General features: G+C 41.3%; 1 protein-coding gene across 1 annotated transcript in view; it reads left to right on the top strand.

Moving 5' to 3' along the window:
• Positions 1 to 23623, top strand: part of LOC131976529 (intermembrane lipid transfer protein VPS13B-like) — a 353761-nt gene that overhangs the window by 292583 nt on the left and 37555 nt on the right. Inside the window, exons 42-46 of the mRNA XM_059339603.1 lie at positions 1085 to 1281; positions 3150 to 3331; positions 4227 to 4447; positions 4549 to 4680; positions 11635 to 11796. Coding sequence (XP_059195586.1) covers positions 1085 to 1281; positions 3150 to 3331; positions 4227 to 4447; positions 4549 to 4680; positions 11635 to 11796 — 894 coding nt within the window. The remainder of the gene's footprint in view (positions 1 to 1084; positions 1282 to 3149; positions 3332 to 4226; positions 4448 to 4548; positions 4681 to 11634; positions 11797 to 23623) is intronic.

The following is a 23623-nucleotide window of genomic DNA, read 5'->3' as shown; positions in this document are numbered from 1 at the left end:
GTGGCTACACGGAGGAGGTTACAATAGTGGAATAGTTTGGACAACTGAGGAATACAATAGTAAGACACCTCTGGTGTCCATCTGCAGAGGAGGCTAAGTAGGGGATATAAAAACACTCAGTGAAATGTTGTCATTGGATGGAGTAAAGCCACCACCTTAAGAAAGAAAGGAATATCTGAGCCGATCCATTGGTAGAAATCATCATCAGGCACGTTGCTGAGGCAGATATATATAGACAATGGCAACTATCTGAGTTAAAGTTTCAGTAGAACACACAAAGTTAAAATGTGTTTCAGTAGTTGCAGACATCTGAGTTACCCTATCATGTAACTCAAATAGATGCAAATAACCATATTGGTTGTGGGGGTTTTCCAAGCTCTCTAAAAGAGAAAACGAAATATGTGATCATTTTTGAGCTGTGTTCAATGGTTGTCAGCAGTTGGCTGTATAGGTAATAGGAAGGAATAATGGAGATAGACCCTTAGGTTTCATCCAAGTAAACACTGGAATTTATCCATTATTGATTGGTGAGCAGAGGTTTATACCTTGTTCAGAAGCCCCCTGACTCTTTATGAGGGAGAACAAGGTTTGTTTGACTCAGATATTTAACAAGGATTTACATGAGCTAGAGTACCAAGATGAAACTGTACATCACTAAAGGAAAAACAGGCTACAAGAAACAGCAATACATTTCCTGTTAGACCTGTATTTACATTTTTGCAAAAGTACTTGCAAGAGTGTCACTAGGCTTTTATTGCTTTAGCCAATCAGAGTTGAATGGGCTTACTGAGGAGGCGGGACTTAAAGAGACAGGTGCTTAAATGGAGCGTTTCAGGCAGGCGGCATATTACAGGCATATTCATACAGATGGCATGACAAAAATAACCATTAAAGCATAGACCATGATTAATGTTCTAATAGAAACTCAAAATACAAGTAAGAACCTGAAAATTAGCAGTACACTACTGTAATTACTATGTAACGCTGCTGCCCCTGAGAATGAAAGAGAAGATGCATAAAAACCGAAATAAAATACATATTTAGAGTTACACATTTAAGTTGATCTTTGTGTTTTTTCTTCCAGGTACCATGCAGCCTAGAGTACTGGGACGAGCTTCAGCAGGCCTTTGTTCCATACCGGGAGTTCAGCCTTTCAGAGAGCAGTGCCTGCCAGCTGCAGCTGCCCAGCCTCAGCCTCACCGACCAGCAGAAGGAGCTTGTGGCCTCAGACCTGTGGAGGATAGTTCTCAATAATAACGGAGAGGGAGGAGATGAGCAGAGGTGAGGAAAAACCTCTATTTTATCATGTACTGTTTCTGTTCTTGTAGTTATTCGGATGTGTTACATGCCTGTACACCCAAACGCGTGTATGAGGGAGCGTGTGTATGCCTACACACAGATATGTGTGTGGATCTACGGTACATGTGCCGTCCAGTGTGAGAGAAAGCAGAGAGAGAGAGAGTGCACCCAGGCCGCCGAGCACAAAGAGCTAGCAATGTGTCCCTCGCCCCACATCTGGTGTGCAGGAGCAGGGAGCGGGCTTGGAAGGCGTTCAGATCGGCCTAATGAGATTTCCCAGCACACCAAGTGCCTGTCAGGGCCCATCCGGATTCCTTCCTGCTTACCTTGAGTGTATCTAATCGAGGGGAAGCTCACGGGAAGCAAGAGGAGTGAAGCCCCCCCCTTTGGGTTGGCTCAAAAGTTCCTAGGCCTGGTCTGGATTGGGCTGGGTTGAGTTAGGATGGGATAGGTTGGTCTAGGCCTGCCAAGCGCCGTAACACCTCAAAGAGCATGCTTTTATTCCCGTCATCTTGCTACCACTACCTCCTCTCTTCATCTCTCTAATGTCTCACCCAGCATCCCCTTACATCTTCTGTGCTTCACCCATTTTTCTTACATTCTGCCTTTTTCTCATTCCATTTTAATTTACTCTCTGTTTTTTCTCTCTCTCCCCCCTTTTTACTTCCTCTTAGGATTTAGGGAACTTTTAGTAGAAGAGAATTGCCAAGCCCACATTCTGTGTGGCTTAGAGAGCTCCAGAGGAGCAGAAAGGGAGGAATAAGAAAACATGTAAGAAAAGAAACAGAGAAAAAAGTCTACAGTACCAGATACAGTGTAAAGCAAAATATACATCTGTGTTTCATTACAATCATAGTCCAAACACTACATTTCCTTTATGTTTAAATTATTTGTCTTTTTTGATCAAAATTGATTCCCCTTTCCTTACTCGCTCGTTTCATCTGCCTTACTTTAGTTTCCACCAGAAAAATAACTTGGCTGCCCTGCCAACTGGAAGTAATGAAAATTGTCAACATATGATGCTTATCTTTTTAAGGAGCACTCTGCTGCACCAGCGTTTTTCAGGTCTTGAGCGTTTCCTGCTGGAGTTTTTATGGAGGATCATGGTAGCAGCAAATTACAGAGCAAATGGTCATTCACTTCAATTACCTTCCATTCAACATCATCAACCATGACATGCAATTAATGTCCATGGAGAGGTTCTCCTGGAAACCACGGCAGTAATAATGTACCTAAACACACAGCCTCGGACAGCGAGGAGGCCCTCTCCATATTGTTGTCTCTCTTAATTCCATTTTGTCTGAATAATTGTAGCGTTTATCTCACTGAGGATTTCTGACGAGGATGTTACACAATTTTGAACTCACTGGGCAAGAGACAAAAGCATTCAGCTACAAATAAGAATCAGACTATTTTAATTAGTAAATGGAATTATTTTAGCCATTATTTCACAGCTGTGGCTGTACTTTTGATATTACAAAACAAAGTTTATGGAAAATCAATAATAGTTTTCTCTTATAACTGTCAAATGTTAAATCACAGCTGTATATTACAGATTTTTTTTCATAGTCACAATGTCTCCAGTTAATATTTTTCTTTATTTATTTGTACTTTTACAGTTTTAATTTTTCAGTTGTTTTTTTCACAGTCAAAAATGCAACTAATTCTGTTGATATTTAACTCTCTGCTGTATTATGTATGCTCTCTGCCTTTAAAAAAACTCCTGAAGACCCAGCTCTTCAGAGAGCATCTTCTCTCCTAGCACTTGCTTTTACTCTTCCTGTAAGTCGCTTCGGATAAAAGCGTCTGCTAAATGACTAAATATAAATGTATCTTCTTTTCCCCTCCAGTTCGGATAGTGATTGTGGGTCCCAGCTGCCCTGCGATCAGTTGGTATCTCCGATTGCATTGGCAGCCTGCACTCGTGTGGACTCCTGCTTTGCCCCCTGGTTTGTCCCCTCCCTAGGTGTGACCCTTCAACTAGCACAGCTGGACATTCACCTCTGCCACCATCTGGAACAGCTGGGCACAGGTAGGATATAGAATTTGCAGTCGCAAAGTCTCTTTTGAGTTTGAAGAGAAGATAAGATGATCAGATAAAATTTTAAAAAGTGAAGAGTTACTGCAGTTTAATTACATTAAGTGGGAAGAGTGCAAATATAAGTCAAAGATAATATGGTGCAAATTCAAAATATTCAGTCATGGAAAAAAATTATTAGACCATTGCTTTCTTCAATTTCTTGTTCATTTTAATGCCTGGTACAACGAAAGGTTTGTTGTCTGTCTCAACAAAAATAGCTCATAAGAGTTTAATTTAAGAGCTGATATCTAGCCATTTTCCATGGTTTTCTTGATAATGATTTTGGTTATTATCAAGAAAACCATGGAAAATTGCTAGATATCAGCTCTTAAAGTCAGGTTACTAGGATTAATCATAAAAATAGCAATAGTTTAACACTAGGGATAAGGTAGGTCATAGGTAGGGTGATGGTACATGGTTATTACAGAATGTTTATGATTATGTCCATTACGTAATTATCGCACAATATGTCCCATTATGCCTGTGAGTCAGTTGTAAGGAGTTAAGTTAAAGCATACACGGTTTATTAGAAGAGACTTCAGTCTAGCTGTGAGACAAAGTGACTTCAGTTTGTCTTTTTTTTGTTGTTGTTGGAGAAAAAAGTTCAACCTTTTTCTCCTCATGTTCCGTGTTGGTGGATCGTGGTAGCAGCAACTACAGAGCAATGGTCATTACGAAACTGCTCAAAACACATTTTTTTCTTATTTAATTGTGTCTAGTATGATAGAACAATGTATTTTATTTTTTTAGTCCCAGTGCCACTGTTGGATTTTGAATAGTTATGTTTTTATCAAATGTTTCTAACAGTCCAGTCTCTTAATCCTTAATCTGTGTCTCACTCCGCCAGTTCCATCTCGCCAACTTCGTCCCTTCCTACCAGACAGGAAGTTACCTCAGGAGCAGGAGTTTATGGTGACTGGTGCTCGGGAGCCGCGGGTCTTCCTGCGCCAGTGGAGCAATGGGCCACGTCAGTGTCAGGACTTCAGCTTTTACACCCAGCTCGATTGCAAGCTGCTGGAGTACCGAAACCTGACACACCTTCAGCTCCTTCAGCCTTGTGTGCTACAGGTAGATCTCAGCTATTTATGCTGGTTTTAGATGTTTTTGATGCAAAAGATTAGTCAGGAAGTGTGAAGTTAAGTTAGAATTAAATTTCTTGTTTCTTTCAGGGCCAGGCTGCAGCTACCTGCTGCCCCCAGAACACTACATTAGATGTGAATGTGTTTGTGGATCCAGTGTTCCTCAATATCAGCCAGTATGCCATCCACACTGTGGACACTGCTCTGCACAGCTGGAAACAGGTAACAGAGTTCATTTTTATATACATTTTACATTATAAAATACAATAAAGGTGATCAATGAACTGACAAAAAGGCACATTGCTAAATAAATTGGCAAATAAGGGTCCCTGATGGCTGAAGTTCTTCTTATATGACTGTGTACAAAAAAAAAGAGTATGACCAATATATCCCCCACCTTTGTTATTAAATGTGACAATGAAATGTTATATGATATTATCGGCCTATCATAGATGTATCATGTCAGAGTATATGTTGTCCAAGATGCATCAATACAAAAACGTTTATTTTTACAGAACATGCTGCTGAAAAGTATGCTTTAGTTGATTGGATTGAAAAATAGTGTCATCATGTAGTTTTTCCAGCAGAGCACTGAACAAATGATTTCCTCTATCACCTAAAGAAGACTAAAAGGTGACAGTGAATGGGCAGTAAGGTGTGGGGCTAATTCTCCAAGGATGGTGGTTCCCAATGTAATACATTGTATAATAATGAATGTAAAATACTAAATATTATTTGTTTAAGAAAACAGCCTTGTGAGTACCTTGTCATGCTCATATTGGTGTAAAATCCACATAGAAATGGTTTATTTTCACAAAAATTCCTTATATGGGCTGTCATATTTGTTAACAGTGATTCTTTTTTTCAGTATCAGCTTCAAAAGTGCCATATTGGTTGGGCCTTAGTACAAAAGCAATCTGTTAGCTGTTTGTTTGAGCACAAGCTATTCTATTTGGATCCGGGGGCCAGTAAACCCAGAAGAAAAAAATACATAGAAAATGTATGTACAATTAGAGAATACGCTGAAAGACGTTCCTTTGTCCCAGATGGAGTATCAACTAAACAAACTCACAACATTTCATGAGAAGGGTTTCGGATGTATGCCAGTGGTAATAAAATCTGCAGGATGGAACTGCCTTTCACTTTGCTGTAAACTCTGACTAAGAGGCTACGGTGTGTCTGTTCCTGGGCTTCTAGTCCGATGGTCCTCGTCATCTCTCAGTTCTCAGCTCTCAGCGCAGCCTCTGGTAGCCAGGATATTTGTGTGTGAAGTGATGCCCATGAAAACACGGTAAAACTTGAGTGGTGACACCTGCCAAGACTTCATCGAGCCCTAGTCCTCCACCCACTTGTCTATTGCACGCACACACACACAAACACATGCACTCTGGCCTCTCTGGCTTTGTATGCCCTATCATGGCTCGGCTCAGCTCAGCTGTGGCTCTGCTGACTCATATACTGGCCCCTGGAGATGTGAAGTACTCTCATGGTTTTACATGCATACAGACTCTCCCTGCCAGGTGATAGAAATAATAACTTATGTGTTATTTTTGTGGGAACAGCTGTGGTCTTTTACCTGTGGAATATTAAATTAAATAAGCTGTATAGGAAATCTACTATAATATGATTGTTCTGGCTGGCAGTTTAATACCTTTGTTTTCACTCAGTGGCATCACTGACTCATCAAACTTACCGACCACGTTGGATAATCAGTCATAATTGCCTCTTGGCTTCGTCATTGCATTATGTAGGGCAAGCTAGTGAATGTTCCCCTATTTCTGCTGGTTAAGTTAGCCATAAATAAGACTTTCAAGCGTTGGTGGTGTTGTAATGCATGGTCATATTGCAGCTTTACTGGAGTGTTTTGGACATGCTGGTATCCATGGTGGGTTTACACAACATGCCAAATATGATTAGTTAGGATATTAGTTGGTTGTATGCCTTTTGCCAGGGCCTTTGTGATATTGATTGGGTGATGTGTTTGGCTTTTTGAATGCCACCTTTCCCCAGTATATTGAGGCCCAAAATAGAGGCATGCTCTGCTGTACATATACAGTCAAACACAAAGGCAGGATTTACATGTGCCCTGGTATGGGATTGATTCATAAAATGATTAAGCCTGCTGTTGTCTTGATTGGTCTAAACGGCAGCAGCCTTATAACTTGTACAGAACCTTTTAACTACCTCCAGCCTTTACCACTTTGCTGAACACAAGGGAAAATACATGCCATAATTATAAGGCAAACGTGCTACATGTGGGTTTGGTAGTTCTGGAGTAAAGGGTAGAGAGAGGTCAAGTATAAAAGGCTGACTTTTTTTTAAAATGCTCCTCCTAAATATTTGCCCCACCTCTGGGAAAGTTGTGAACACTTAGATCATGGAATATTGTTTCCCTTTTTGGGGGTTTCAATTAAACTAAATCTTGAATGTGGTGAGAAAACCCTGTATGGGTGCGATTAAGCACAGTCTGTCTGGTGTTGAGGTGCACTATAGGGGTGGATGTAAAGGACTGCCCAGTTAAGCTTGAATGTATCTTTGATCTTATAAAGCCTTACATTCCAGACACACTCGTGCACACATTGTCCATGCATAGAAAAACTTGATCCTAATTGAAAACGTAATCAGAAGCAGTTGGAAATGTTAACAGGCTTTGTCCTTCCGCAACAGAAGGATGTATCCTAACGTGTGTAATTGTTTCAGTGATTTTCATGTTTCCTGGTGTCAAGGCTGGCAGGCAGGCCTGTTGTGATGTGGCCTGTAGGGCCAGCATTGAACCGTGGAGAAGATTCCTCAACTACCACACAATTGAAACCTCACAACCGAGACATGGTCATACCAGACCACCACAACCAGAACAGCTGGAGCACTTCCAGATGCATAGCAATAAATAGAAATAAAAGACACAGCTTGGTATATGGTTGTAATTTATTCTCACATAGCCATGATGGGTTATGATATGATATATAGTTGTAGTCATGGTAACAGGGACTGCTCTTGTAACCATGATAACATCACCAAGACCCTTCTGGCAGTCAAAAGTAAAGTGGCTTGTCTTAAAGCAAGACTGATATACCGATTTCTCATATCATCTGCCTATATTAGACTTCCTATATCTATTGTTTCAGTATACATGCATAAAGCTGTAAAGTTGTTGTTGTTTTTTTTACAGAAAATATAATACCGAAAACAGTGCTTGAGAGCTGCACATAGATGACTGAAAAGCGACTGCAAACAGGCTTTAAGGAGTAACATTTCTCCAAACATGGTGATGTAGTTGACAATGCAATATAGTCTATGCATAATTTATAATAATGTCTAAATATTTTAAGTTATTTGTTTTGCAAAACAGGCTTCTGAGTACCTACCGTCTTATCAGTGTTAAATCAGTACACAACCCAAATAGAAATTGCAGCTCTAAAATTCATTATATCTCTAAATTTGTCCCCTTTAAATATCGCTATTGGCGTCAAAAATCACATAACGGTCAGGCCCTACTTGTCATTAATATTGCCATATATTGCATTTATTATGAAACTTAGCATGTTCCCAAGCCAGTAGGCCTGATGAAATGGTCAGGCCAGCACCTTAAGTGGCAGCTTTGTTGCCATTGGTGTGTGAAAGGACAAGGATGAGAGGCCAGTTATAGAGCTTTTTACCCATGACGAAAAGCTCTATGTCAGTGTCTTCTATTCAACATTTACTATTCAAATGAAACTGTGATATGTACAACTGAGAAAAGACTAAGATAAAACTACAGCTTTAGAGGGTTTCTTGGTTTCAAAATAAGATGAAAGAAACATAATAGATTTTCTTCTTCTCCTTCTCCTTCTCCTACTTCTTCTTCTTCTTCTTTTTCTTCTTCTTCTTCTTCTTCTTCTTCTTCTTCTTCTTCTTCCCATCTGGCCCTAACCTCAGCCCCCATGCCTCCATTTTCAGTTCTCGGTCCCTAGCCCCACTTTCAATCTTTGCTCTCCCCCCAGCCCCTAACCCCAGGGAAGTGGCTTTGGTGGAAAGCCACACAAAAGCCCAGTAGTATTTACACACTCTGCTTTCTCACAGAACGTTCACAGGCTGTTACATGTGCAATTGAGACAACAGGAATTTTCCTCCTGTTATTTTTTTCCCATTTCTCCCATGTTTCTTTGCAACCGGACAGAAAGTGACAGAGAGATCAGATTCCTGTTTGTAGCAGATGTGTGGGTGAGGGTCATCTATAGTATAGTATATAGGTGATTTTAGATCTGATTATTGTTTTATGATGTCTATTTTACAGGTTTCACCATGTCCTTCAATGTGTCTTGTTTCATGAGTATTTCTTTTGAGTGGGTGTAATTATTTACAATGTGTTTTCCAGACATTTTACTGTACCTTGCCATTTATATATGTGCCATTCTGCCATGCAGATCAGGGCTAGACTCTAGTGAAAACTTAAGTAATAGTATCTGGGTGGATTATTGAAATGGATCCTTTGATTCCTGGTAGAACTGCGTCTGAAGAGAAAGCTGTCATCTTGTGCTCTTTAACAAGGAAGACGTGTTGACTGTTTTAATATCTTTGTCTTAATATTTGTCCACTTAAAGTCCCTGGATAGACAGAGAGTGATTATGATTACTGCAGGAAGCTTTTCTGATGTGTGTATCGTGTTGCCTCATGAATCAGAGCGGAAAGACGATACCATCAAAGAGTGGGCTTAGCAATGGCATCTTAAGATGGCAGCAGGAAGTTTGTAAATCGCAGTGTCAGATTCGAAAGGGAGCACAGATAGTGTTCCACTATAAAACTGGAAATGGATTTGAACCCACTGTCGCAGCTGTCCCGTCTATATTTTGCTCACTCTACCTCTCTCTCTTACATCTATCATCAAGTGTTCTTTTTAATGGTGTAAACTTTCCCATCCGTTTTCAATAGCATCAACAACCCAAGGACCCTGAACGTGCTTGGCAGTCAAACTCTGAGCTTTTACTGCCAGCCTCTTTTAACCATCAACCATCAACCCCCCTGCCATTTAAAAGTATACAGCAGGCTGGGGTCCCTCTTTGTTAGGATAGTTGAGTAGTTATTGAGAAGCTGTCTGAACCACAGTCATGTGCGTCAAGAGTCAGGGAGGGGTGTGTAGGAGAGATCCCATCAGGGCCTGAGAGCCTTTGGAAGGAGCTCAAGTAAAACTTACACATGCACTTGCACCCACGCACGCACTATCCAACTCACATGCAAACTATGTGCTGTTTTGAAATTGTGTACTTGAGTTCCTGTATGCAGGAGACTTGACACACTCCCCTCTCACTGTTAAACCAGTGTTTTCAATAGCAGGCCAGTGAGCTCTTTGCTCTTGCATGCGAGGTGACGTATGAGTGGACAGCATCCCTGTACGACTCGCATGACTGGAGGTTTTCTGTGACGGTTTCTCATTGACCCATGCTGTAGGTCTTCACCATATTGTTCTCTCCCAACTAACCACAATATATTGATGACTGTTACGAACAGGAATGCCTACTTAGTGGCCCACTTTGTTCCAAGCATTGAGTGAATGTTAGGAAAAATGATGCACACACAAGTGAAGTTGCCATTTTCAATTAGGTGACGTCTCCAACTTTGTTTATGGCTGCATTCACACCAAATCAGGCACTGCAGTGAGGACTGTGTGATTGTGTGGGAGTGTCACTTAAATGGCCTATTTGATGTTATGTTGCTGCTATATGCTGGAACCTTCAAAATTCTCTCACCGTATCAGCAGGTTAAAAAAAACACATTAATTTTCAATAGCTAACCAGGATGTGAGGCCTTTTAAAACAGTGAGTTTTAAACTGGTGCACAAGGCCAAATTGACTAGCAACCAGCAACCTCTGAGCCCAAACAATGAGGTCAATGCAGCAGTGCCTTAAACAGCAAAAGAAGTCTGTACACAAGACACTAGGAATACTTCTCACTTGATTTATTACCTCAGTGAACATTTTTATGAGCTCATGGTCTCAATCATTAGTGTTCTTCAACACAGTATGATGTTCAATTTGTAAATCATGGTCCCATTTAGAATATAATAAACAATAAAGCAGGGTAAGCTTTAGGGTGTGGCTATTATGATGGACAGGTCACTACCGCAGTACACTGTGTGTTTTCGTCTTTAAAATGTTTACCCTTTCAAAGTGTTTTTTCACTTCATCAAAGTTAAATAGAAAACTTTGGTCGCTTAGAAATGGACTTGTTCAGTGTTGGTTGAGCTAAAAGACACTCTAAGGAGTTAGCTTTTCATTTTGAAGGATGATGTCCCTTGCCGTGCTACCAGCGTTGGCTGATAGGTTGCATCATTGCGGCTTCTGATCCATTCGGTGCATGTGCCAGTTGCAAATAGATAATATGGCGACAGCCTTGAACTAAGATCGCTTAAGCCAAAGTGTTGAATTCAAGGCTTCAAAGCAGCAGTCCACAAACAAACTGGCAATGTCACAGTGACTACTTTTTTTATACAGCCATTGGTGAATAGGAATACTAACCAGAAAAAAAGGATCTTCTTCCCAAGACTTCCAGTCTCATTGCAGGTTACGTGACTGACCACTACAGCAAAACATCAGGTCCGCTTCCTCCAAAATCTTTCCGTTTTTTTCCGCAGGGATTCTGCTTGTTTTTCTCAGCATCTCCTGCGGTGCACACCGGCACAGCCTAAATGCACTACCCACATTCAAATGAAATGGAGAACTAGTGTTTTTGCCACAACACCGATTTAGTATGAATGCAGCCTGTCCCACAACAAAATTTAACTGCTCATAAGAGGATATGAAAAAGTTGAGTTTTGGTAAAGAGAGAGGCCTCCTAAAGGTTTTATGTGGGACCAGGGGGTAGATTTGGCCCAAAATTCCAGTCTAAGCTGCTTCAGCCTGGATAGCTGTCAGACTGTGATGTAATTCACTTCCCTGTTGAGGTTGTGTTGCTCCCTCGGGTGATATCACTCATCTCTTCCTCCTACTGACTGACAGCTGCACTACCAAGATCTGCATTTTTAAGATTGAGAATACATACATTGTTGACACCTGTAAATGTGCTTATACACTACCCTCTACATTATACACTGACCATAAACATACACACCTGGAAGTATTTGCTCATTCTTTTATTCACAAGCTCTCTTTCTCATGTCTCCCCTCTTCTTTCTGCTTCTCTCCTTCTCCTTTTCTCTCTCAGAATGGGAACTCGGAGGCTGAGGAACTGGTCTACAGCCACTATGTGATCTGTAACGACACCCATGAGACACTGCGCTTCGGCCAGGTGGACACAGATGAGAATGTGCTGCTGGCCAGCCTCCATAGCCACCAGTACAGCTGGAGATCCCACAAGTCCCCTCAGGTAGCGCATACACACACACACACACACACACACACACACACACACACACACAGTGCAGGAGCTGGGAAATATCTGATGGCCCTCAGCCCTGTGGTTTTGGTTGGAGTTGAGTAGATGCACACACATATGGATGCTCACACATACACATGCAGCCACACATACATATAAAATGGAGTGTTAGCAGGGTAGACTATTAGCACAAGCAGTACACGCATAGAAACATAATACACAGATGGTACCAACATAAACTTTCACACGCACACATTGTGGACCATAAGTGTTTGTACCTGGATACACATGTTTGGCACATTGGCACACACACACATCCTTTTAATATAAAGAAAAGAAGAGGTATAGACACACACACACACACTCCGGACACACCAGACACACCGTCATCAGCGTGCAGGCACTATCTGTGTGTTTCTGTCAGTGCTCTCAGACAGTGCCCTGACAGCATTGTTAAAGAAGATTGATTATATTTAACCCTTTGTGGTTTTGAGGTTGAGTGGAGGGTGGGCTGGCGATCTGTGGCATGTGTGTGTGTGTTTGGTGCGCACATGTTTCAGGACCCCCATGTGTTTCATGGCGAGTGTGAGAAAGTCAAGCTTGAGAAAAGACATGGCCATAATTGCTCGCAGTAAGTCAGTAAGTCAAGTTGTATTAATCATCAACCATGGTTAATCTGTGCTCTTACCTCACTCTTGCTTACACACACACATTTGGAAAGTGGCAATCTGGCATATCAGCACAGCGAATACCACATCTCATTTTAGCAGTGAGTCAAAATGACCTCTTGATTTTCAGGGATGTTTTGGAAGAAAGATTGTCCGAATGGGCCAAATGTCATCATAGATGAAGAATGTGATTCCAAGATGGTTCTGTCATGTATTATTCCATCATGTGTTTGTGGTATATGAAATATGTGTTCTCAAGATGAACATGATTTGTGAAACTAGATAAATAAGAAATAGTCCAACTTTGCCAAAAACACTCAGCTAGCTTATTGAGCTTGATGATAAAATGCCTGCCAATGTGTCCGCCTCCACAAATTGTAGCACACACTCCTAATTACATTTTGGGGTTATAATAATAGTGGCACTGATAAGAGAAAGGGTTATATTTCTTTAATGGTCCTGCAAGTGTGTTTTTGTAGCTCTTACAAATCAGTTTCTAGACAGCGTCTTAAGTGGTTGTGCTGTTTTGCTTAAGTCCCATGATGCTTTGGAGTGTCTAAAACAACTCTGATCATAATGAGCCATCGTTCTTCAGATCTCACTGCTTTCCCATCTTTCCTCTTTCTATCTGTGAGATTTTTCTCCACTTCAACCCCAAGACCTTGCCCTTAACCCCTGACCTCTTGCCTATTTGTCAGGGTCCTATCCTGCACTTAACACTTGACACTTTCAGACTATCCACTTGTGTTTTTGTACATTTCTACTAATTTTATCCCCACACTGTGGACTTTAAACCTATTATCTCCTACCACACTAGACCCTCCTCATCATCATTGAGAAAGAGAAATCTTCTTTGTCTTTCATTAAACTTTAAATAACCATGTTGAACAACAGCTTGCCGTGCATCCAAACAGTGTAATGCTGTAACCCCTCCATGTACATCAGTAAACACTTTTCAGCTTGGGACCCACAGTGCAATTAGCTCACTCATACTGGGGATATGCTAATGCTGTGTGTAGTATTCTGTGTCTTTTCTTGCCTTGCACTGTAGGGACCCACCAGACACAGGCCAAAACCCCATTTCAGGCCACACACCCTTAACCACAGTTTAGAGAGCATAGCTGTACAATATTCCCTTGACGTCAGCTCGGTCCAATTCTCTTTATTCCTGATGCTTCACCTCCATCAGCTCGATGAGATCAGTAGACCTGGAAAGTCTCTGGCCTCTGCACTGTTTTGGGGTCTCGCTTAGACATTTGTGCCTTTCTCTTAACACTCTCCAACAACAGCACACAGCTTCCCAGCACTGTCCTTGTCCCTTTCTCAATCCCCCTCGCTCGGTCTTGTGTATTGGTGTTTACAGCAACGCTGGCTGAGCTCTTCAGCCTTGTCCTGCCACTGGCCTCTGCCTGGCTGTCCTGTTCAGTCTTGGACTCTGGCTAGAAGGCCGCTTTGTCCTTTTTGACTCTGTCACACCCCAGTAAGTGCTGTCCTCTCACTTGGGATCATGGCCTTGAATTACCCCTGAAGCCTTGCTCCACATCTGGCCCGGTCCAGTTGGTTCTTTGGCCATTCCAGTCCCTACTCTTTAGGATTCATACAGATCTCTTTGTGATTCTTTTACCTTCCATGCAACACCCATGGTCACAGTGTTCTGTCGGTAGCTCTGGCTCGACTTGAGGTCCTGGCTCCCCCTCCCTTAATATTACCCTTCTGGCCCTCTGAACCACAACACTACTATTAGTATCATCAATCTGTCCAGGGTCCATCTATCTCTACCTCCCAGCCCCTTTCCCCACTTTATCCAACACACACATTTACTGAAGTACACATCCCCCACCCCTGAAGTTCACGGCCAATCATCTGGGAGACCTGGGGCCTGTCAAGAAGACCATCAGCCTGTCCTCATGGCTCTGGTATGATGTGTGTGTCCCAACTGACCTGTCCCCCAGGCACATACACACTGTTATACACGCACACAAGCCAAAGCTACTAATTTGCTGATGTAAAGTAATCTGTCCCCCTTTCTCTCTCCGGCTCCCTCAAGAACCCACTGGACATGAAATCATCTCGAAAAAGAGGAAGATGTGAGGGAGGCAGAGGGATGGGGGGGGGTGATGAAGTAGAAACAAAGGCAGAAAGGACAGGGAAATATGAGAAATTTAAAAGGAGGGTAGCAAGAAGTTGTCAGTAGGGATACTGCACAGGCCTACTTGAGAAAACGGGAGGACATGGAAAAAAGGAAGCAAGGGCAAAGGATGAGCCATGCTCTTAACACTCACAGATTGGCTTAGAGAACACTACAGTGGCAACACAGCCAAAAATGTGTCAGCTCGTTATCTTGCTGACCCTCCCACCTTCCCCATTTTATTCTGTTTATGATGCACAGACAGCGTTAAGGAAGTATAGATGATCTGCCAACTGTGCTTTATTATCATACTGTACATTAAAACCTTTAATCCTATCTTCTGTTATTTTCAGTCCATAGATAAAGTCCAAAAGACTCCACAGAGAGAGAAAATATCTTTTTAAGTGAACAAGCCTGCTGTTGTTTCAGCTTGAACTAAAACAGGGAGGCATAAGTCCTGCAGTCTCCTGTGTGTGTGTCCGTTTGTGAAAGAATAGTGCTTAATGTGTGTGATCCTGAGCGGTCTAACCAGTGTACACTTCCCACGATGTTGACATACCTCTGAATATCTGCCACTTCTCTCAGAAGAACACTCAAACAGAGTGTTTTTGCAGTGAAATGTGAACCTCAGCTCAGGTCACACACCCTCTCAGTGCTGCTCTGTTTCTCTCCGTCTCCCTTCCACTCTCTCTACCACCCCTGTTTCTGCTGTCAGTCAGAACCAGAAGATGCATTAAAAGGGTCGATTGAGGCAGTCACGTCCTTAAAGCCTGCTGTGGTCTAACACTTGATCAAGTTCGTACCTATATGTGCACACCCGGTCCCACACACACACACACACACACACACAGTGAGAAAATGTTTCCTAAGACCTGGAGTCTGTCAGGCCTCTCTGTCTAATTTCTTTTTCAGGTTGAGCATGCCTTCACACCCCAGTATTTGCCAGCCAAGGTGAAAAAGTTTATAAACATTCATTATTCCCCTCGTTTTTAGATATTTTTAATATTTTCTTTCTTTATAAAGACTATATAAGAGAGAACAAAAGATAGAGAGATATATTGATACATCGATTATAAATGGCAACATGCGTATAAGGCCACGCTCTCTATAATTAAGTACAGTTTATATCTATCTCACACACACACAAACACACTCACTGTCCCCACCCTGCTGTTTTTCAGGGCTCAGGCGTGTGGTGTGGTGCGGATGGTTGAAATATCTGGCTGCTTGGTACAGGATGCAGCCTAGCTGATGGAAATCCCTGTGGTTAGTGTGGTTAGCAGGGAGAGGGGCGTAAAAAAAAGCCCCCTAGATTTGGGAAGGACTTTTTAAGTGCCTACAAGGAATATTCACAATTTGAATAAATTGTAATTTACTCCGGGAGCAGGCTTTGAGTGAAGTGCTCTCTCTATCTGGATGTTTGTCTTTGCATGTGTGTTGTATATGTGTGTGGTGTTGGTCCATGTGTATTTGTGCGTCAGTGTTGTGTTGGTGTGCGTGTGTGGTTCCCAGGGGTAATGTGCTGGAGATAGCAGCCCAGGACTATTAGTTTGTGGTTAGATTGGCTATGTTGTTGGAAGCAGGCATGACAGGGAGGTATTTGGTTTGTGTATGTGTGTGTGAAGAACGTGAGAGAACTTTACACTACGTGCTTGTTCATGTGTGTTTATGTGTATCTGTGTGTTACTGTGTGAGGAGATTATGTATTGTGTGTGTTTCCTGTGTCTTACTCACCATAGGCATTTAGCTGTCACAATCTGATCCTGATTCTTATATTTTACCTACAGCAGGGTTAAACTTTTACAGCGCATTATTCAAAAATAGGTTTATTTATGCCCTAACATGTATAAGTTGTTTTGTCAAGTAGGATTTCATATTTCACCATCCTGACCCATTGTTTAAGAAACACTGCCCTCAAGTGAAGTGGTTTAGTTGTGCTGTTCATCCGAGATTGTGGCTTTAAGTGCAGTAGATCTGGCTGACCCTTTGGGAGATATTAGCTCCAATCAGGTTAATGCACACAGTGAGTGACCGAGGGAGAGAAAGGAGCCGATGAAAGGAACTGCTGCCCATTGTGATCCCCAAAGAAAAATCCCCACTTTCCTGTTGTTTATCCTCAGAGCTGGGTCAGGTTCAGAAGGAAAGCTCACCTTTTAAAACTGACACATACTTTTCCGCATTAATTGAGGTATAAAAATAAGTGTATCATGGGCAAAGGTTAAACTTTGACTGCTCACTGGCTGAGTTTTGATGATGGTTTGTTTTTAAGCTCACATTCATGTGTAGTACAGTCATTTATCCTGTACTGTCACACTCTGTTCCAGGCATGTCTGCTGAAACAACCCCCTAGTGCAATGATAATAAAAATAAATTCACCATAGTGATCAGTAAGGCAAAACTTTTGTCAAAAATGTCATATTTTGGATTATATTTCAAATTGCATTACTGACTGATTATTTCAACATTTTGTGTCTATGGCAACAGGACACAAATTGTGAGTCAGTGGGTCAGAAGTGAAGTTAGTCCTTAGAGACAGAGGAGCATCATCATCATCATCATCATCATGTCTTCCTGGGTAGGACAACCTCAGATAAACAGAACAGTCATCCCTGGGCGAGGTTACAGATTTGTTCAGCTATGCACAATTCACATTCCTGGTTTTAAGAAAAAGAGAGAGGTAGAAGGAACCCTATATCAATTATTTCTTAGTTTCTTTTGTTCAGACAAGGTAAGTAGGAGATGTTTTTACCTGACATGTTTCAACTGACAACTTCAGTCTTCTTCAGAGGTGTCAGCTGATCGCTGTGACGTGTCTTTTTGTGGAGTTCCTCATGAAAAAAAAAACCCTATATCAAAGCCAGATTGACAGCTCTCAATGGTGGTTTTGTAAGGCCAGGATCCAAAAATAACCTTCTGTGTCATCTCATTCTCATCATCACTGTTATTAATGACAAATGAATGAATTTACACAAGATTCAGAGTAGAGCTTATACATTTAGTACAAAAAAAGATCTTTAGATATTAAGACCTTCTTTGTCAAGTTCAAAATTCAGAAGTCACTGACAATTTAAACATTTACATTGTATTACATAAGAAAAAAGTTAATTTAGTTTTATAGCATGGGTATCTGCGTCTGGTGTATTTTCTCCTTTAGAGGAAACATTGGTGAGCCTCCAGACAGATGAGGGGTCAAGCAGTTTGTTAGCTTATAATTAGCTGACACAGCATTAGTGGTTGTGAAACATCCAATAATCATCTGTTACGATGCTACCAACAAGATGTACAACCTAAACGACAGAATAGACCATTTGTCATACCACAGGACACAAACCCCGTTCTCCTGAATGAAAGTCCCCCATTTGTTTGACCCATCCACCCCAAGTGTGACACTCACAGATTTGTTCTTTTACACACATGTCTGTGGAAGGCTGTAACTATTTTTCCCAGCAGTGCTTATTGAGAGCAGGCTTGATTAGTGATTAATGTCTAAGGGAAGGTCAGAACTTCATGTTCACCCTATATTGTAAAGACAATGAAGAAGTTTCAACAACTTTATGTTGCCAAAAAGTTTGAAATATCAATATTCTGGGGACCGATTCTCATCTTTCTGCAACCCACCATTTGGTTCTCATCCAACCATTGTAAAACAATGTAATACATTCCCCAGCTTTCTACCACAGCCAAGTTTTTCATGAGAAATACAGGGAGGACAGTGATTCTCTACCTTCACTAGCCTTTTTTCTTTTTAAAAAGGTTATTATTCCTGCTCATCCCTCCAAACTCAGTCCAATATTTAGAAGACTTTGTTTTCTCACGCGTGCTGACATGCTGTTATTTTGATTCCACATTGTATATCCGATGAGCCATTGGTCTGTCACGATTCTGTGTCTGTGTATGTATATTTGAGTAATTCCACTCCCTGTGTAGTCTGTCCCAGAGGAAGCTCTCCCTCTGACATGAGGAGATTAATTTAATTATCATGTTGATCAGAGCTGAGCAGCTAGAATCTCTTATTTGTTTTTCTATGTAAATCTTTTTAAACATGCCAATGTGTTAGCAGTTTAAAAAATATGTTTTCATCCTGTCCATTAAATCCTTGGCCTTGAAACTACAACAAAGAGTCTTAAACCATGGGTTGCAACCCTGTTTGGGCAGCAGAACTGTTTCTGGTTGGTCTCCACATGACAAAAGTGTTGGTATGTTTTAATGACCTTGGGCCACATTGTGACAGCAGATTTATTCAATTGACATCCCAGTCTTAACAAGTTCACCAACCCGTCTTGTGTTGTACTATGATGTCAGTTACTCTCACTGTGGCCGATGTCTTTTGTTTTGACAAGCTCTTTATTACTTTGTGTGAAGCTACAGTAAAATTTAAATGAGCGCCAACTTTTTCAGCTTTAACCTCACCGTGTAGTACACTTGTCTCATTTCTTTTCGGTGTGTAAGTTAAGGATGAAATGTCTAAAGAAAACCACAACCGTTTTTAAGAAAGTTAAAGTAAACCAGAGCTATATGGAGTAAGAAGATGAGAGAAACTCAATAACTGTTTGCAGTTTTGCTGTGAATGGAAAGTAAGATGCAGATTGCTGTAAGATGCAGATTGTTTGCTCTGTTTGCTCTGCAGAGAAATCAGTTTTGTATCACAGCAGTCTCATAACAGTTTCAGCTCCAACCTGTTAATAATACTCAAATCAAATCAGCTCATTACCTTTAAAACGGATCAGAAAAATCAAACTGTGGAACTGCTCAAACTGCGACACAGCCAACCATAATTTCTGACCTGCCAGAAATTCCAACCAATGATCAAGAGCCCAATTGTTCATCATGCAGGCAATTGATCAGATGTTGTGACCTCCCTCTATCCGTACCGAAACTATCAAAAGACAACCAAGCTGGCAAAAATTAATTTCCAAATTTAAAAATAATCAGGGGCGACCAATTTGGGGCTAATATCAGGCTGAATTCACACGATATCTTAACCGACTTGCTGTGCGATTGTCTCCTGACTGAAATGTCATATGATGACAGAGATGCAGGTGTAGAATCAGTGAGCGCCATGACCCTGTTTGTGCTGCCCTGGGTTCAGCACCACGGACAGCACTTAGTGTTGTATGACCAGTCCCACAGGAACAGCACCGGGCTGCAAGGTGATTCTGGCATATAAGCCACAGACCTACAGGTCACATGACACCCAAGGACCCATTAGGGTGCCTCGGCATGTACTCTATCCCACCATGAAGGCATTTAAAAGAAACTAAGAGATTTTTTTTTCTTAGCATCACACACAAAAAAAAATGCCATTTGAAATATCCAGGTTTTAAATACTTCAATCCAATATGTGTTTGTGTGCTGGCTGCCATCCAGGTAGAGCCAGTGAAAGACACTAATGCACATGTATTACCAGAGCTGAAAGCAGGAGAACCTTTTGAAGTCATTGACCATGTTGTGCTGATATATTTTCAACATTTCTCTCGGCCCCATTTTCATTACACAATCTACCACTCTGTGGTTAGGGGTCGCTGTATAGGGTTAACCATGCTGCATTTGTTCTTTAGCGGGAGAGCTTGTGGTTTCATTGTAGTCAACCAATCCTCTCTGTAGTGAAGTGTTGCATTGCACTGTGCATTGCATTGTCAAACCAGTGGAGACATCAATTGCCTTCATGTTGTCTGATTTAGACTGCAGGCAGCCGAAAGTTGCTGGTAGTTCTGAGGCACGCCAGTTGTGGTCAGGATATGGACGACTGAGGTCTCCTCTTGCCTCATCAGCCTGTGATCGAGAACATACCACCTTTTGTTCACTTGTATGGACAAGTTTGTTTGAACAAATGTGTTTATGTACAGTATGTGTTAGCCCTCCAGTGGACTGATGTTTTCCTGCTGTTTGCACATTGTAAGCTGGGATGGGCTACACTGTCATGAACGGGAATAAGCAAGGAGAAAGGATGGCTGTTTGGGTGGATATTAGTCAACATGACGTGGGCGAATCTATGTATGAATCTGTCTGTGCTGTTTATGTTCTCTGTGTGTGCAGTATACTATAAGAATGTGTCATGTTAAGGCACAGACATATGTCCACATTCCATTCATACTACAACTGTCCTGGGGACATTTCAATCCAATAATAATGCACCATAATATGCCAACTGCCATATTAATTAAGAATAAGCGATGAAAATGTCTTGCTTACTGTTTGTATTCCTCTAATGTACCTTCAGGAACATACAGACACAGAAAGTCTGCTTTACAATAGCTTCCCTCTGTTTTATTTCTACAGAAGCCCGGGGCAAGCCTTTGTTTTTTTTTGTTCTTAGACAGAGACAGGGTCTCTGTCCTTCCAAGGGTCCTCGACCACTGACTCCTTCATTCCCCCGCCATGTGGTTTACAACCCTCTCTCCTCCCAGACAGTACTCCTTTTGTCAGCTCCCTTCATTTGGTGCAAACACTTGCCGCGTCTGCGTCTTCTAGAACCCTTGAGGCCCTGGATGTCTGAGATGCCTTGGTAGAAACCAGAGGGAGAACTATGGAACAATGTTAGTCAAGCATAAACCTCTTAACGTCTCCTCTGTCAACCACGGACCCACACAATGCCTTCTCTCTGTACCTTCTTCCAGCTCTCAAACCGCTTCTTAGACTTGCAAATCTGGGCTTTGATGTTGCACTGCCTTGCTTCTTTTGTCAGAGAGAGGGAGCCAAGGAGGAAAGAAGCATTGCAGACAGCTGTTAAAGCCACCATAATTCCCTCATGTTACATGGGTTAGCCCTCACTGCCCTGGCAAGGATGCTGTTGTGTCTCTCCGTTCTCTCTTTAACTCATTTGTGCTTATTTTTTTTCCCTCATTGCAGTTTAACTTTGTCTACTTCTTTATTTTTCTTTCCCATACTCATCCTTTTTAGAGGACAAAGTAATCCATATTCTTTTGTTTTTCTGTCTGGGTACAAACCTGTTTTTCATTTGTTAGGTGGCTAGCTAGCTCCCTGGTCCCAAAGTTATTTCACCAGACAAAACAGGCCTCTGTTCCACAAACATCTTTTTTCATGTACGCCCATGACATTAAACAAGAAAGGCAGTACAGAGACTTGTCGGACTATTTTAAGCCTTTGGTTTAAGAAATTAAATTCACATCAATTTTAAATTTAAAAAAATGTCAAGCTTTTGAAAGTTTAATTTAGAGGTAAAGCTTGTTTGGATGGCATTGATTGGTAATCAACCATCTGAGACCCGCCACAGCCTTTTTGGGCCTGTTATGGAAACTATTGTGCAAAGCTACTGGTGTTGCTTATTCTTTGCTCCATGTCTCCATGTCTCAAATCTCCTATTATAGTCTGAGTGAGATGGAATGAAGGAATGGTAGTGATGGGTAGACGACCGATGACTACTGCGGCTTTTTCAGCCCGTTTTTTCAAGCATACCGGAACGCTGATTACATCTCCACTGTGGACAGACACTTAATTTGTTTTATGTGCGCCCAAGTACATTCCTGCTAGAGGACAACAGACGGATAGTGGTTACAGTGGCAGGAGTGACTCGTGGTGTCTGCAGGAGGACAGGGGTTGCAGGGCGTTTGGTGTCTGTGTGGGTTTGAGTGACTTTGTGTCTACTCCACTGAATATGTTTCTCTGTTCATCTATGCTTGACACCCACTAACAAAGCAGACACTTGAGTGTTTGCCATCCAAATGAAGTAATGGCTCTGTGTTTACCAGGAAGTTAATAGTCATTGCTTTGGTTATGACTGACTGATGATATCTTACCTTCTTTTACAGGAAACAGTTTACTAATGATTTTCTCTCGGGACAGGATTAGACACTAGACATGACATCGCACCCATGGTGGAATTTGGTTGGTTGATTGACTCACTGAATATAATTTACAATTTTAGCGGATGGCGATTCTTGGAAGTTCACACCATTTCTGAATGTGTCAGTCCCATGTTTGGGTTCTGTGTTTAGTTTCCATAGCAACTGTGAAATCTGGGAGATGGGGTTTCAAAAAGTTCATGTGGTACTGATCTTGAGATAAGACCATACATGTTCCCAACATGATCTGTGTGGATTTTAACATCATCATTCTGACCCTGTGATATTTGGTTTAGTACACAGGTGTTCCTTGTTACATGTAGGTTAGTCATGATTTCAGCAGACTGCTTGATCTAAAAACATATGTCAAAGCCTCATTATGTTCTCAACAATACCTGCAGGTACACTACAATATTATTTGTATTGATGCATTTATGTTGGCAGCATTTTAATTTTGTAAAGATAGGGCGTTTTGCCTACTTAATATACTGTCATGAGGTTTAATTTTGAAAAAAAATGTAATCACTTTAAATTGATCATGTTTTTTATTATTCTTGACCTGAAAAGTAATGAAACAAGTAAAAAGTACAATATTTGCCTCTAAAATGTAGTGAAGTAGAATTATAAAGTTACATAAAATGGAAATACTCTCATTTCTACTGTACTTAGTTACATTCCAGCACTGATTCGAACCATACTAAACTTCAGCTTTCATCTGAGGCATTTTTGACCACTACAAGGCAAGTTATCCTGCTGATGTGGCCCTGCAGTCTGACTGTGGACATTAGACCGAAGAAGAACAGAGTTGATTCAGTTCAAGCAGGACTGGACAATCCCATTGTCAAATTACTCCGATGATTCATCTCCATGGAACTGAGATGAATCATCTGTAGCTTAGTTATATTAGTGTATTTGGACAAACATGTCACTTTAAACCCTTATGATGATACAAGCCTGGGATGTACTGTCAAACCAAAAGCCATATCAGTAACTTATATCCAGTTCATTTCTAAGAATGAATAATTGTAGGCTGATTATATTAATGAGTGGAAAATATGTTTGACTAAAGCCTCCTACTGATATATCAATACCACAGGTCAAGTAACATTCAAAGAATTGGGATAAATGCTGTTTTTTGTATTTAAAAATACAAGCTTTGTCTTGCTTTCTAATGGTTTGTGTTTAACTTGTGGCCAGAGTTGTTATTGGAAAAGCAACAT

The sequence above is a fragment of the Centropristis striata genome, chromosome 8 (assembly GCF_030273125.1).
Source record: "Centropristis striata isolate RG_2023a ecotype Rhode Island chromosome 8, C.striata_1.0, whole genome shotgun sequence".
NCBI lineage: Eukaryota > Metazoa > Chordata > Actinopteri > Perciformes > Serranidae > Centropristis > Centropristis striata.
This window is presented reverse-complemented; position numbering and strand designations above follow the sequence as displayed.